This window comes from Juglans regia, chromosome 13 (assembly GCF_001411555.2).
Source record: "Juglans regia cultivar Chandler chromosome 13, Walnut 2.0, whole genome shotgun sequence".
Taxonomy (NCBI): Eukaryota; Viridiplantae; Streptophyta; class Magnoliopsida; order Fagales; family Juglandaceae; genus Juglans; species Juglans regia.
The window spans coordinates 22,792,941-22,807,926 of record NC_049913.1 but is presented as its reverse complement, the minus strand read 5'-3'; the positions used below and the strand labels follow the sequence as shown (position 1 = coordinate 22,807,926).

Sequence of the window (14,986 nt, the reverse complement as noted above, 5' to 3'; positions counted from 1 at the left end):
GTTTTTCCAAGCAGGTTTTCAGTTTTTAGTTTCAAAGAAACAATTTTCAGATTGTGTTACAATTCATCCTACCTACCCATTTTCATAAAACTTGATAAAAAGCACCTCCAAAACATTTTTATTGGACTGAGTTGCACCTCCAATTCATCTAACATGCTTGTAGTTTAGCAACAATTATTTTTAACAAGTATTTGATCTAAAAGAATTACAAGTTATTTGTATTATGGTATCACTCATTAGTTAGAAAGTTTAAAATGCATAAGCACATATATCCAGCAGAAATCACTCCCTAAAAAAGCCAAGTAATATACCGTAACATATCACAAACAAATGCCAAGTCATGAAAGCAAAGAAGCCAAGCAAACCAAAGGGAATGTAGTTCGCCTATATGTTCATAATAGTTCCAAAAAAACCAGATATGTGTAAAAACCAGATTAGCTTCAGAATTGCAAGGATAGGAGATTTCACATAATGTTCATGTACTCAGATATTTAAGTGCAATTTGCCTTATTGAAAAACTAAAACCAGAAAAGGAAGTTTGTAATAATAAGCATATTAAGTTAGATTATTTATTCTTCTAGAGTTTGAACCCTAAACAAATAGTTTGCTTAACAATGTAAATTGTAATAGACAGCCTCTGTTTTAGTCTGTTTTACATTGCATTTTGTGTTAATCATACGGGGGACATAAAGCAATCTGAAGACTAATAAGTTTTATGTTGACGATATTAGACACATATTACCAATTTGGGTAGTAGGGGCCTGGTGCCACTACCATATATGGAATGTTGAGATTTTTTTTGGTGGGTCAAGTCTGCTTTCTGTCAAATCCAAGGATCAATAAAATGGGTTGAAATATTTGGACTTTTATTTATTTATTTTTATTTTTTTTATCAAGAAGAAGAAGAGGAAATCTTTGAAATCTTTGGACTTGGAGCTCTTTCTATTCTGTTCTTTCATGCATATTTTGGAAGCTTTTGATTGATATCTAAATGACTAGAAAGGAAAGTTGGAGAGGAGCCATCACAATAATGCTGGCTGGGCAAGATTTGATGCCTGAGGTACGAGTCTAGCAGATGCTTAATATTGAGGTACGAGTGCATGGATGGTAACTTCTGGAATCAGGAAACTCCTTAACACGTTTTCATGTTTTGGTCATCAGTGCTTGATCCACCCTGGGGAATAAAGCCTTGGTTTGTCGCATGAATGTGGCTGTTCATATTCTTTCTTCTCCATGGGCTTTGACTTTGTACCATGGTATCAGTCTCAATTTGGTCACTATTGTTACGGAGATGTGATTTGGGAGATTTTTACTATTTTTGGTCATACTTTCTTTTATGGGTACATTGTATAAAGTTGTCAATTAGGATGTAAATACTTACCTTATATAGCATATTAGTGGTAGATAGTTTGTATGTGGTTGCTGTTTGTGGCTGCATATTTTGGGACTGTTTTGTATCTTGTGGTTGTATTTGTTTTGGAATTGTAGTCTATGTTATTTTTTATTTTGTAATGTAATGTAATGTATAAATACTAAATAATGTAATATGTAGAGAATTGCATTGTGTTGCATGCATTTTAAATATTATATTTCTTTTTCTAGGTAATTAGTTGTTTCTAAGTTTAGTAATTTCTTACATAAAATTTAGCTTTCCATTTTCATATATTTTTATTATTGTGGACAATGTTAACATACTTATTGAAAACATTTATTTTATAAGATTAAACAAATAGAGTTTGAATGTTATATCAACATTTATTTTTTGAAAAAATGTTCAAAACAAGTAGGCCTTTTTGTTAAAAAAAAAAAAAAGAAAAAAAAAACCGGGTTTAACCCGGAACCAGGAATCCGGGTTTTTAAAAACCCGGATTCATCAGGGTTTCGGCCCGGGTATGACCCGGGAAGACCCGGCCCGGGTTTGAAACCCGGGTTCCTGTCTGGGTATACCCAGTTTCCCGGGTCGGAACCCGGATGAACAGTGCTAGTACAAAGGGCTTATTTGGATAGAGAAACGATCTCATCTCATTTCATTTCATCATTATAAATTTTTCAAATTTTCGCATAAAAATATAATAAATAATTCAACTTTTTCAAATCTCAAAATAAGAAGAATATTAAAAAATAATATTATAACAATTTTTTATTTAACTCGTCTAAAATCATCTCATCTCATCTCACTATCTAAACAAACCCGGCTAGTTTGGGGAGTGAGAAGAGATGAAAATGTTGTGAATAATAGTAAGATAGTTTGTGAATAGTAGTGATATAGTTTGAGTTGAGTATTTTTTGGATTTTAAGAAATGAGTGAGAAAATTTTGAATAAAAAATATTATAAAGTTAAAATATTGTAAGAATATAGTTTCATAACATTATTTTTATTTGGAGATTTAAAAAAAATTTGTGTTAACATCATGTTTCGCACACCTTTAGGCCAAGCTTCGACAGCTCATATCTTTCGAAATGGGCCAGCAAAAGATAGGAGAGAATGCAATTAGGAGAGGACGACATTGGGGCCGGAGAGTCTCTGATGCCAAAGTTAATAAGTATTCTTGGACGTTTGTAAATAAGTGCAAGAGTTTAGGGATTAGAGAGCCTATTCTCATACCTAGGAGCTGCTATTTATACTATAAGCCTGGAGTGCAAATCGTGTCTGCCCCTATGGAGTTTGTGTCCTTCATATTGTTCCCTGTGTTAGAGTCATTTAATGCGGTATGGCTCTGATCCCACTTTTTATTGTGGCAGAGGATGGGGTAATTCATTGGGGGAGTCGTGAGGCTGATCTCGCTCTCTATTGCGGGAGGGATAAGGCAACCTTTAGGCCTACCTTTCCCTATAGTATCATGCAGGGAGGTATGTTGTTCGGACATTTCGTGACTAGACCCGCACCCGCCTGTTGACGCTCTCAAGGAAGGTAAGCTTTTGTCTTTGGGCCACACTCCACCGCTTTAAGGCAACACTTTGGCCTACCTTTCCCATTGGTATTCCGCGGGGGAGGCATATGGGGTTTAGGATAAGCTATTCGGGCTGCTGGGGGGCAAATCTCGCTCTCCATCAAGGGAGGAATAGGGTGGCCTTCGACGTAGCCCTTCCCTTTGACCCCGCATGAGGTATGTTGTTCGGGTAATTTATGTGACGCCCCCAGATTCCGTTTGGGATCGGACGGACATTTGAAGCGTCGAGACATGCAACACAAGGTTACATGCCCCCGTTCATGACATATAAGATGCAATATTTCTAACATGCATCTAGCAGTTTATGACCGGACCCGCTCCCACCTGTTGACATCGTAGGGAAGGTAAAAATTAATCCATTGATGGCTTTGTTGTTGCAGATTTTGTTAGTCGCAAAGTTTGAAGTAGACGTTTTGCACTGTCCTGAAAAAGCACATTTTTCATTAAATATCAAGAAATTACACATTTGAGAAAAAGATATTACAAGATAAAAGGGAAATGAAGTTTTCGACAAGGGAGGTTGTCGTTCGTTCTTCCTTCTGGGGTCATGCACCCCCTACTCCCTTTCGAGCCCAATAGGGCAAGTCGCAGACAAAGTCCTTCCAGGACTCCTCCAGTTGTGTCGTCTGAGGTAAGCCCACCATTCTTCTGCTTCAATTCTTAGACGTATCATTCTCTTGCCAAGACTTGTTCGCCTCGGACTTCTCCCACTCTTTGGGGAGTTGGGAACTTCATCTTGAGGCTGTAGGTCGACGTGACGGTCCACAAGTTGTTGAGGGTGGGCCTTCCAATAATGGTGTTGTATGATGACAGAATCCTTACTACCAGGAAGTCGACCATGTTGGGAGCTGTGTAAGAGCCGCTGCCAATGAGGATCGACAGAGTGATGGTTCCCACATGTTGAACCATACTTACGGTATGGGTGCTACTCGGCCACCCCTTCCACGCCCCCTGCCCCACACATGGGCTAGGGTGAGAAATTTTTTTCCGTACCTCGCCCTCATCCCTGTGGGGGCAAGTTATCCCGTCCGCTGCTCGGGGATGCGGTGGACCTCCATCCTTCCGCCCTCCCCCTACTGGACCTCCTGCTCAGTTCAGTTATCTGGACCCTAAATGACCCATATTCTATTTTTGGGCTCAAAATATGTTTTTAGGTCACTTTGGGCCCATAATTTAACTAAAAAAAGTAAATATATTTAAAAAATGAAAACAAAAAATAAAATATATAGATAGAACTATTAACTATATAAATGTAAAAAATAATTAAGGGACAAATTGTGCAAATCACGATAATGGTGGGTCGAATACACACAAAGTTATACTGCATCATATGTAGCTGTAGACGCCATCTCATGTATCATAATGACTATAACAATTAAATTTGAAATAAATACCGATTAAATAAAAATAAATAAATAAAAATTAGAAATTACAAAATGAAATTCAAGTGTCACAATTACCAGATTTAGGCTAATCACCACCCTCCTCCTCGATGTCGGCCTCCTCATGCTCAAGAACATCTGAACATAAATTGAAATTTTCTTAATCCAATTCTGCATGCAAATCAAAACCTCCAAAATGGTAGGAGCTAATGAACTCCGAAATAAATCCAATACACGCCCTCCAATGCTAAAAGCCGACTCTAATGCTACGATACTAATAGGATGGCCAAAATATTGTAGGATATCTCTCCAAAGACGGGATACTTCACGGCAATAAACTTCCACCAATTTAATATATCGAAATCTCGTGAAAATGGTAGAAGTTCCGTTGCTAAGTATATGTCTATCTCTGACTAAGCCTCTATAGAACTATGGATGAAGGGGGTCTGCTTCAACCTCTCACCCAGTCTAATCTACGTCTTTTCCAAATATTGGCTTTTGAAACTTGTGGGGGGTAGGTGTAGGTGCCGCAATATTACCACACCGCAGGACGGTAAACTCATCAAATAATCTACTAAGCGTTTCCCAAACCCTTGTTGCAATAAGCTCCGCCCATGCTTGCCCGTATACAAAGTCCAATCCAAATACCATGCCATCCACCTTAAACCGAAGGTCAAAGATGACAGCTACATATAACAAAATATTAGCCCTCCGAAAATCTCCCTAATTCTTGTTGTACTTTATCCTCACAATCAATGTCATCTCCCGCAACCTAATGTGACCACCTACAACCATGTCATCTAATTCTTTTTTTCCCATACATATTTGCCGACAGAATTGATGGGATGTAAGGTACAAAGTTCCAGATAGCATCGTTGTGACCTCGTAAAAAAGCCTAAAAAAATCTACTAAAATAGATACAATTTCTCAATCATCACTATGGGTTTCCCCAATCCCTCGTTATCATTTAAATATTTAACATATTGGATTTCTTCGTCACCCAATAATGCAAATGCCAGCTTATATTCTTGTACAGCCTCCAACATAAAAAATATTGAGTTCCATCATGTAAGCATATCAGTACAAAGGTCCTTCTTGGATGTTAGGCAAGCAGACCTTCCATCAACCTTGAATTTCTCCAACCTCGAATGAGAATATCTCACCCATCTCACAGCAATCCTAACCCGAGCAATCACGTCATGAAGATCCCTCAAACTTTCAGAGACAATAAGATTCATAATATGTGCCGCACATCTCACATGCAGACACTCACCATCCATAATTTTTTTATTTGCTTCTCTAAGATAGGTTTTCAGATGTCCCAATGCGACATCGTTAGACGAGACATTATCAATTGTGACTGTAACAACTCGGGTCAAGCTAACTCCTTTATTGCGACCTCTAAGGCCTTCCCAATTATCTCACCTTTGTGATCGATGATTTGACAAAATTTTATAATTTTCTTATACAATGTCTAATCACAATCAACAAAATACACAGTCAAAGACATATAATTAAAATTTTAGACCGATGTTCAATTATCAGTGGTAAGGCAAACAAATTGACCAACCAATTATCCTCTCAACTTCTATTTTTCAGACTAAAAATATTTTTTTACATCATTTGCCACTATGTAGCGAGAATGAATATTAAACATTGGTTCAAAGTAGTAAGACTACGCTTGGAACCATTTCTCATCAACAACTTGAAAATGTAACTCGTCCATGATGACCATCTAGCTAGGTGTCTTTTACACTCATCGAGATCTTATTTAGTATACCCCCTCAAAGTTGCACCCTCCCTACTTTCATCCGCCATTTTTTTAAGTCTAATTTCTAACCTAGAGTGGCTTTTCTCTTGTAATGATCTTAATATTAGATTTTTTTTTACATTGCTATTATAAATACACCTTTAATTGTGAGGTGTCATGTTTCCTATAGTGGCATCCATAAATTTTCTCATAGTGGTTACACTTGACTTTGGGGTTATTGAGATCACCACCCTCTAGTTTGGTGAAATGAGTCCAAACTATGGAAGCAGGTTTCTTGCTAGACTTGGGGGCAAGGCAAGGTGTCGTAGGGGTAGGAGTAGGAGTAGGAGTAAGGATAGGGGTAGGGGTACCCTGGGCTTGGAAATGGGAGTTTGCACTAGAAACTGGCGGCATATCCATGAATTCAAGCAAATAAGAAATATGAAGTTATAACAAATATAGTAACATACCAAACAATTAACATCCAAGCATTAATTATGAAAATTAACTTCCAAACGATTAAAATCCGAGCATTAACATATATGTTGAAAGTTGAAAGATGGGAGAAATGATTATGAAAATTAAGGAAATGGTATCGAGAAATTTGTCTTAAAACAGAAAGTCACTTATTTCATTATATTGATCCTCTATTCTGAGTTGAAATTTTTGAACCATATATGTATATATATATATATATATATATGTATAAATTTTGTGATAAATAAAAAATTAAAAAAAAGCAGTTCAAACATAAAAAATAAAAAAAAATGAATTTTAGAGCTGTGAATGCAATGGATATCGAGTAGGCAGTATATATATATATATATATATATATATATTTATTTATATTTATATAAGAGTCAGCTTGTATGGTTAATCTTTTTTTCTTTTTAAGCAAAGTTTTCAAACCTAATCCAAATTAAATTTAGGGTGTTCCGAAATACTCTAAATTAATTTAAGGGTTTCAATCTCTACATTAATTTAAGGTATTTCGAAACCCTAAATTAATTTAGGGGTTTCAATCTCTAAATTAATTTAGGGTTCCAATCCGAATTAATTAGCCACAAATTCACTATCAATGATTCACTATCATATATTCAATCATCAAAATTCAAAACACATCACATAATACAAATCCAAAAAAATAAAAAACACACGGACAAATTCACACACAGTCACACATCGTTCATCAATCATAAACGATTCAAAACACATACACAATCAAGTCTTCACAGCACACAATTCACAAAATCCAATCATCCATATCCGATTAAACCCCATCCCTTTTCCAATATTCATTCCATAAATCACAAAAAATAAAAACTTTAACATCGTTTCTTACCTTTGGCAACGGAGATAAAAACGGAAGGCTACGGCAATGGTGAAGTTTGCTTGTTCTTTGACGGCGATGGAGATTCGAGAGTCAGAGATGCAGAGATATATATATATATATATATACAGAAATACTTATATAGTTATATATATATAATTATATATATTATATAGGGTGGGGTGGGGTGGGGCAGGGCGGGGGTAACCCCTATCCCGCCCCTGCCCCCGCTTTGGGTGTCAAATGCAGGAGGGGCCACCCGCCCCTCGCATCAAGCAGATGGGGTAATCCGCCCCGCCATAAGGAGGCGGGGCGGGGCGGGGCAGCGGCCCCCGCTGCCCACCCCTAACTTTCGGAGAAGCCTTTCAATGGCATGAGGGCCGGTTGCAACCAAGCAACATCTATTCACATTCTAGTAAAGGCCGCCCAAAACAGGATGTCTGCAGAACTCTCATTGTCAATGAGGATTCTGCAGGTGGTGAAGTTGGCAATGAGCATAGTGACCACCAATGGGTCGTCGTGGGGGTACAAGACCCCTACCTCCTCGGCCTCTGTGAAGGAGATGATAGGGGTAGGGTCACCCCTTCGATGCTTGGTAGGATAATACTCCGCCGAGTACACCTCGTGGTACCGTGCTCGCCTGGCATGTGCTTTTCTACTCGAGGAGGAAACACCCTCACCCGTAAATCTTCCTATTATGGTTCGAATTTTCTCATGTGGAGGCCCCTCCCGTGGTGGAGAACAAGGATGAACTTTTTGTGGTTTCTGTGCCAGTGGTGGCCGCCGGGGGCTATCTTCCCTCCTATGCCAGTTGCCTCGGTCCCTACTCTTTTCTCTCGACCTTTCCCTTCTTTCTTGCTCCAGTCTCTGTGCTGAGGGATGGCGTTGTCTTTCCTGCTTCGCATATTAACTTCCCTCGCTGGGAGAAGCAATCCTCGATATTGTGTGAGGTGGACCTGTGGTATGTGCAGTAGCGGCGCATTATACCCCAATCATCCTCTCTTCGGGCAATGGAGGTGTCGGCCTCGTGGATAGTGAATGTGGGCCGGTCGAGTCAAGGTCCCGGTCCCCTTGTCAGGACTTCCTCTCGCCTCTTATCTTGGGAGCTCTTCTCCGGCTTCTTGTGGAGCTTAACTTTAGCCAGGGCTTTTGCTCTCTTTTATGCTCGCTCCAACTCCTTCCTTCTTGGCTCCGCCAACGCCAGAATAGTGTCTTCCGCGTTGATAAAGTTGTCGGCCTGGTCCATGAACTCTCGCAACATCATGGGAGTCCTCCTTACTAGCTCGACCATAATTTGGGATCGCGGCCAAACTCCTCCCAGAGGGGCTGCCAAGGTTATCTTCTCTTGTCTTGATCGTCGGTGGTTATGCGCTCATTGTTGAATATGGCTAGGTAGGACTTTAGGCTTTCGTTCTCTACTTGTTTGATGGCGAGCTGGTATGTCGCCAAAAGCCATTGCGACATGAACTGAGTTAGAAACAATTTGGCCAACTCGCCAAAGCTATCCACTAATCCAGGTTCTAGAGAGCCGAACCATATGCGTGCGGCCCCCTTCAGGGTTAGTGGAAACGCTCTGCATGCTACTTCGCCTGGGAAGCTATGCAACGTCTTATGAGCCCTAAAAGTTTCCAGATGCTAAAGAGGATCATTTCCTCCATCATATATTTCCATAGCTGGGACCCTGAACTTTGGTGGTAAGGGCATCGCCATCACCTATTGTGTGTAAGGTAGGCTAGTGCTTGTGAGCAACTGGTCCACCGTTGATGATGTATCCATCTTCCTTGCTATCTCCTCATACTTTCCTTTAAGACTACGGTGCTCGTCTACATGTTCTTATGCTCTTCCTCCTTATTCGGTCCAGCCTGTGTGTTCCAGGACCCCGCATATTCACTATCACTGGATTCTGCTCCGCCGTCTCGTTCCTGCTAAGCTTTCTGAGTTCCTTGTTTTCCTTACGAAGTGTTTGCACTTCGTCAGTTAACTTCATCACCCATTCCTCCATATTTTTTTATCTTACTTCCATGGCGTCTCTCATGTCTCTCCTGAGTTGTCCGGAACAGGTTATCGTAGACATGAGAATGATACGTAAGATTTACAAGAATCCCACAGACGACACCACTATTAATGCCGTGTTTCGCACACCTTTGGCCAAGCTCCAACAACTTAGGTCTTTTGAAATGGGCCTGCAAAAGATAGGAGAGAATGCAACTAGGAGAGACCAACCTTGGGGTCGAGGAGTTTCTGATGCCAAAGTTAGTAAGTATTTTTGGAAGTTTGTAAATAAGTGAAAGAGTTTAGGGATCAGGGAGTGATGGGCACCAAGATAGACCTAGTCTTAAAGATCTTTTGCAAGTTCCAGATGGGACAATTAGATGGTCAAAAGCCAAGAAGATCAATGAGGCAATGCAATGATTGGTGCAATCCACTTGGGACGAGTCTAGCAAGAGCTCAACATTCAAGATGAGTTTGAAGGATGAAGATCCAGTTTTGATTCATTTGATACAAGCTATCGAAGAGGGTAACAACATGACTTAAAAGTTTTGGGTACTTGAAGGCTTTCAACTTATTTAATTAATTTAAATGACTTATTTTATTAGTTCACAATAATTGAATTTATTATAAGAATGACTTAAGTATGGGCACTTATTCAAGGGCATGTTGGGAAAGTGGTTATTTTGTTGAACTAGGGTTTGAAGAAGTTATTGTAGCAGTGTGACTGTAGCTGCGTCACTATTCACTCAGGGACATTTTTTGAAGATGATGATTTATTTTGGTTAGGGTTTTAATTAAGTTTTGGTTTAAATACTCTTTGTACCTTCATTTTAAGAAGTTTTAAGAAATTTGATGAATTTATTCATTGTGAGTTGAGTTTATATCTTCTTGTTCTTAATTGAATTTTTGAACTTATCAAAGGTAAATCACAACTTTTGTGCTTTCTTCCTTGTAATCTGGGTTCTTGAGATAAGTTTTTCAACGGGTCTAGATTTTAATATTATCTAGGTTCTTGAAACGAGTTCTCAATGGGTCTAGGTTCTCCATCCATTGACTTGATTTTGACTTTCTTAGATGAGTTTTCAAATTGATTGTGGGTTCAAGGGATTCCATTCCAACAAATTCATATCAGAGAGTCTATTCTCCTAGCTGAGAGCTATTATTTATACTATAAGCCTAGGGGGACAGATCATGTCTGCCCCATGGAGTTCTCGTCTGTCGTACTGTTCCCTGTGTCAGAGTCCTTTATCGTGACATGGCTCTGTGACAGCGTTATTAATGTGGCGTGTAGCCCGGATAGTAATGCCATTAATGCGGCGTGGTTTTTCGATTTCATTTTCCCAGACAATATCTTTGGTGGTCCGTTGATGTCTTTCTGGTAAGAAGATCAAGGGTTTCTCATACATTACGCCTACTATGCAGACGACACTTGAGAGCTAAACACTATTCGAGGGACCTTCAGATCGACGAGTCTCATCCCCTACAACACCCTCCCTTCTGCAAGTTGCATCTAGAGGACCTTACCCATGGGTCGGGTTGGAAAATTTGTTTGTTTTAAGTTGAGCCTTTGATTTTAATTCCCTTAACTTTCATTCACATGCTCGTTGGCCTTAGAAGGGAAAAATCTCCTTATAATTAGAATTGTTTTTTATTTTTTTATTTAAAAATTTAAAAAAATTATAATGATTAGTTTGAAAAAATTATAATGATTAATTTAAAAATTTTATATTTAAATTATGTTTGAAAATAAGATGAGATAAAGTTAAATTAAATAAAAAATTTTGTGTCTCATACGAGGCTCCACCAAGCCCTAAGTTACATTTCCATCGGCCAAAACACACTAGTGTTTCTCGTCTGTCGAAGATACTCATCGGTAATTAAACAAGCAGACCTACTCCCTCTCCCTTCTTTGAGTTTCTCGGAAAGTCGAAGATCCACTCCCCTTCTCTTAACTTACAACCACGATGAGGAGCCTAATTTCAAGAGCTAGACTCCTCGCCGCCACCTTATCGGCCGGGGGATCAGCATCGACGTGGGCTCACCAACCGGTGCGCAGGTACAGCCTTATCCCTATGGTGATAGAGCACTCGTCGCGAGGCGAGCGCGCCTACGACATCTTCTCCCGCCTCCTCAAGGAGCGAATCGTGTGCATCAATGGCCCCATCTCCGACGACACCTCCCACGTCGTCGTCGCCCAGCTCCTCTTCCTCGAGTCCGAGAACCCCTCCAAACCTATCCACATGTACCTCAACTCCCCCGGCGGCGCCGTCACCGCAGGTCACTCGTTTCTCTATTTCCACTCTCTTCTATTTCGGACTTGATGAAAAATCCCACTCTATTATTTAAATGAGTAGCCTTGTTCAAGAGATTAAATTCGCAGACGTTCAATTACCGATGATCGTGCTAATGCGCAAGTTACCTGATTTAGGTTACATTTGATAATCCAGAAAATTGGTCGTATTGTACAATGAAATGAGAGTTTGTTTGAAATGTTAAACTTTAACAATGTGAGCTGTTTCAATGGGTCGCTTGTTGTTTTGGGAGCTAATGGCATCTCCTTCTGATGAACAAGAGGTCGTAGAGAGTGAGGTGTTTGAGTTGTATTTACCTACAAAGATGACGGGGCGTAATTTCCAAATGTATCAGTTTTATAGTGATTTGTTTGGTTTAGTAGATCCTAATGAACTGGATTTAAGAGATCCAAGCTAAATTTTCTAGGTCTCATTTTTTTCTTCGATAGAATTATACAGGTCTTGCCATTTATGATACTATGCAGTACATCCGGTCTCCAATCAATACAATTTGTTTAGGCCAAGCTGCATCGATGGCATCTCTTCTTTTATCAGCAGGGACCAAGGGTGAAAGAAGATCTCTCCCGAATGCAACAGTTATGATTCATCAGCCTTCTGGAGGATACAGTGGGCAGGCGAAGGATATGACAATTCACACAAAGCAGATTGTTCGGGTTTGGGATTCGCTAAATGCACTGTATTCAAAGCACACGGGGCAGTCGATAGAGATAATTCAGAAGAATATGGATAGAGATTACTTCATGACACCAGATGAAGCCAAGGAGTTTGGGATTATTGATGAGGTTATTGATGAAAGACCAGTGGCTTTGGTGACTGATGCTGTTGGAAATGAAGGAAAGGACAAAGGTTCAAGTAAGGATTAGAGAGTAAGAACTTGACAAGAAATATGTTGTTTTGAGATTTCTTGTTAACCTTCATTATAATAATGTGGTAGTTCTCGACTTGATTTTTTGTCTTGTTTATGAAGATTGTTAGGTTTGACAGTGCAAAGTATGACTGCTATTTGCTTGGTTTCAGTTTAAAGAAATCGTGCCTTTTTTATTAAACTTCACTCACGATTGGTGGAGTTTGCTTTTTTTATTGAAAAAAAGAAAAAAAAAAAACTGACGTATATATCAAAATTGTTGACTTGTGAAATATATGTGTGTACCAATTGAAAGTTTAAAAGGAAACATTAATCTGAACTAGATAGTCTCTGCAATTTGTTTGACACAATTGGTTTCCTTAGAAATTTCTAGTTTCTGAGCCTAAAGGGTGAGTTTTTGGTAAATGGTTTTGGAATGAAAATAGCGGCAGCTTCTTCAATTTAGTTTTTAGTTAATTTTTGTAACGTTATTGTGATTCCCACAACATGGTTAATGTTCTTTTCCTGCTTGAGTATGTTTGATCATGACCACAGGGCACATAATGCCTTTTGATTTCCTCTTCCCCTCTCCTTCTCCCCCCCTCTCATATTTTACTTTAACTTTGATTTGAGATTTTTGGCTGTGTTTTCCTTATTAAGATGAAAGCTCATCCCCCCAACCTCGGTCCCCTGGAGAAAGCATCAAGCAAATGGATTACCGAAGATAATTTGGTTAGGCAAGGATCCTTCTTGAGCTTGAATATTGGCCTCCATGCATATCTCAGGGGTTTGATGTGTGATTCCATTGACAAAGCTGGGAGGGGAGCATTTTTCTTCTGAGTGGAAGGGATTCATTCTGATGTCCACCACTGGTAGCTGGCACTTGCTGCCCATCATTTCATGTTCGTACATAATGGGTGTATGTGATTAGTTTCACAACTGTATGGACTGATTTGTTTCAACTTGTGAATATTCATTAAGCTTTGATTTTCATTAGCGGTACTTTAATGGAAATGTAACCATGAGCCAGTTGCTGTCTTGGTATTTTAGGTTTGGGAACTTGTAGATAGGAAGTTGTTGGAAATGTTTCATGATCCTAGGGCAAAAGTGTTGGCTGTTTGAGTCAACTTGTTGGCACTTATATTGGAGCCTTTACAATCCACCATAATTATCAAGTGCATTATAGAAGCTCTCATTTCATGGAGAAATGTTGAAGGAAAGTACCGTATCCAACCTCTCCCACAACCCCATTTAGATGGAATCATTACTGGGTAAAGGACCTTTTATTTTGAGATGGTCGATACTTCATATTGATATTGGATGGATGTTTGGTTTTGAGTTCTAGTTAATAAATTGAGTAGCAGAGAAAAGGGAGATTTAAGATACGCAATTCTCCACAAATTTCTCCCTGATCTTTTTTGTTCTTTTTTTTCTTTATTCAAAAGGAAGGTGCATGTTGTGAATGTATGGATTATGGTGCTAGAACATCCATCTGATCATTAAGGCTGTCATTATGGAATAGTCTCTTTTTTTCTATGGAGTGAGAGGGGGTGGGTTTTTGTTACAATCCCACATCTACTAAAAATGAGATTGGTTGATGTTTTATAAGCCCCTAGGCACCCTTCCCTTGTAAGTTGGTTTTCAAGGGTGGATTCTACCTTGTGGGTTCATAATAAATGGTATCAGAGCCATTTGTTATGGTCCCGTGTGAGCGCCGGGACCGCCATGGATGTCGGCTGTGGAGTGTGGTGGTGGTTACAATCTCACATCGACTAAGTATGGGATTTGTTGGTGGTTTATAAACCCCTAGGCACCCTTCCTTTGTAAGCTGGTTTTCAAATATGAGTTTTATCTAGTGAGTTCATAATAGTTTTAGAGAGAGAGAGAGAGAGAGAGTGGAGAATTCTTTTAGTCGGCATGTTTACATTTTTTTCACCTATAAAAGTATCCCGTCACTTATTCTTGTTTATGTTTCATCGCCGTAATTGTTGCTTGCCTTATGGAGAAATTTTAACCACTTTAGAGAACGACATTGGAGGAGGAATTGCTTGACTGCTTTGATGTAGTTATCAGCTTTGATGTAGTTATCAATATTAGAGTTGTATTTCTTCTATTCCTGAGTTTTTGTTGCAATAATTAGAGCCTACTGAGAAATTGTTGCTTTAGAGACACAGTTATATAGAAATCATGTTGCTAATGAGTTTCACTGTTGTTACTTGTTTTCATTATATTTCTCATTGAGAAACTTGCTGTTTTATAAGGTTCTGTTTAAATTCCTGTACTCCCTTTATCTTGTAAGTTAAATAATTCTAAACACTGGTCAATACACTACACTCACTGCTTTAGATTGACTTGTCTCAGAATTATTAAGTAAACTGGAGATCTGAAAGCACTTAGTTTAATGTTCAACACTCATATAGTTTCC

General features: G+C 39.1%; 1 protein-coding gene across 1 annotated transcript; it reads left to right on the top strand.

Annotated features, from left to right (window-relative positions):
• Positions 1 to 11,215: 11,215 nt before the first annotated feature.
• On the top strand, positions 11,216 to 12,768 carry LOC108988528 (ATP-dependent Clp protease proteolytic subunit 2, mitochondrial). The gene is made up of 2 exons (XM_018961813.2): positions 11,216 to 11,682; positions 12,156 to 12,768. The coding sequence occupies exons 1-2, from the start codon at positions 11,370 to 11,372 to the stop codon at positions 12,578 to 12,580; spliced, it is 738 nt and encodes a 245-aa protein (XP_018817358.1). The 5' UTR covers positions 11,216 to 11,369; the 3' UTR covers positions 12,581 to 12,768.
• Positions 12,769 to 14,986: the final 2,218 nt, after the last annotated feature.

Coding starts and splice junctions, on each gene's coding strand:
- LOC108988528 (XM_018961813.2), top strand. CDS start 11,370: ATGAGGAGCCTAATTTCAAGAGCTAGACTCCTCGCCGCCACCTTATCG. Junction 11,683..12,155: donor CGGCGGCGCCGTCACCGCAG/GTCACTCGTTTC, acceptor AGAATTATACAG/GTCTTGCCATTTATGATACT.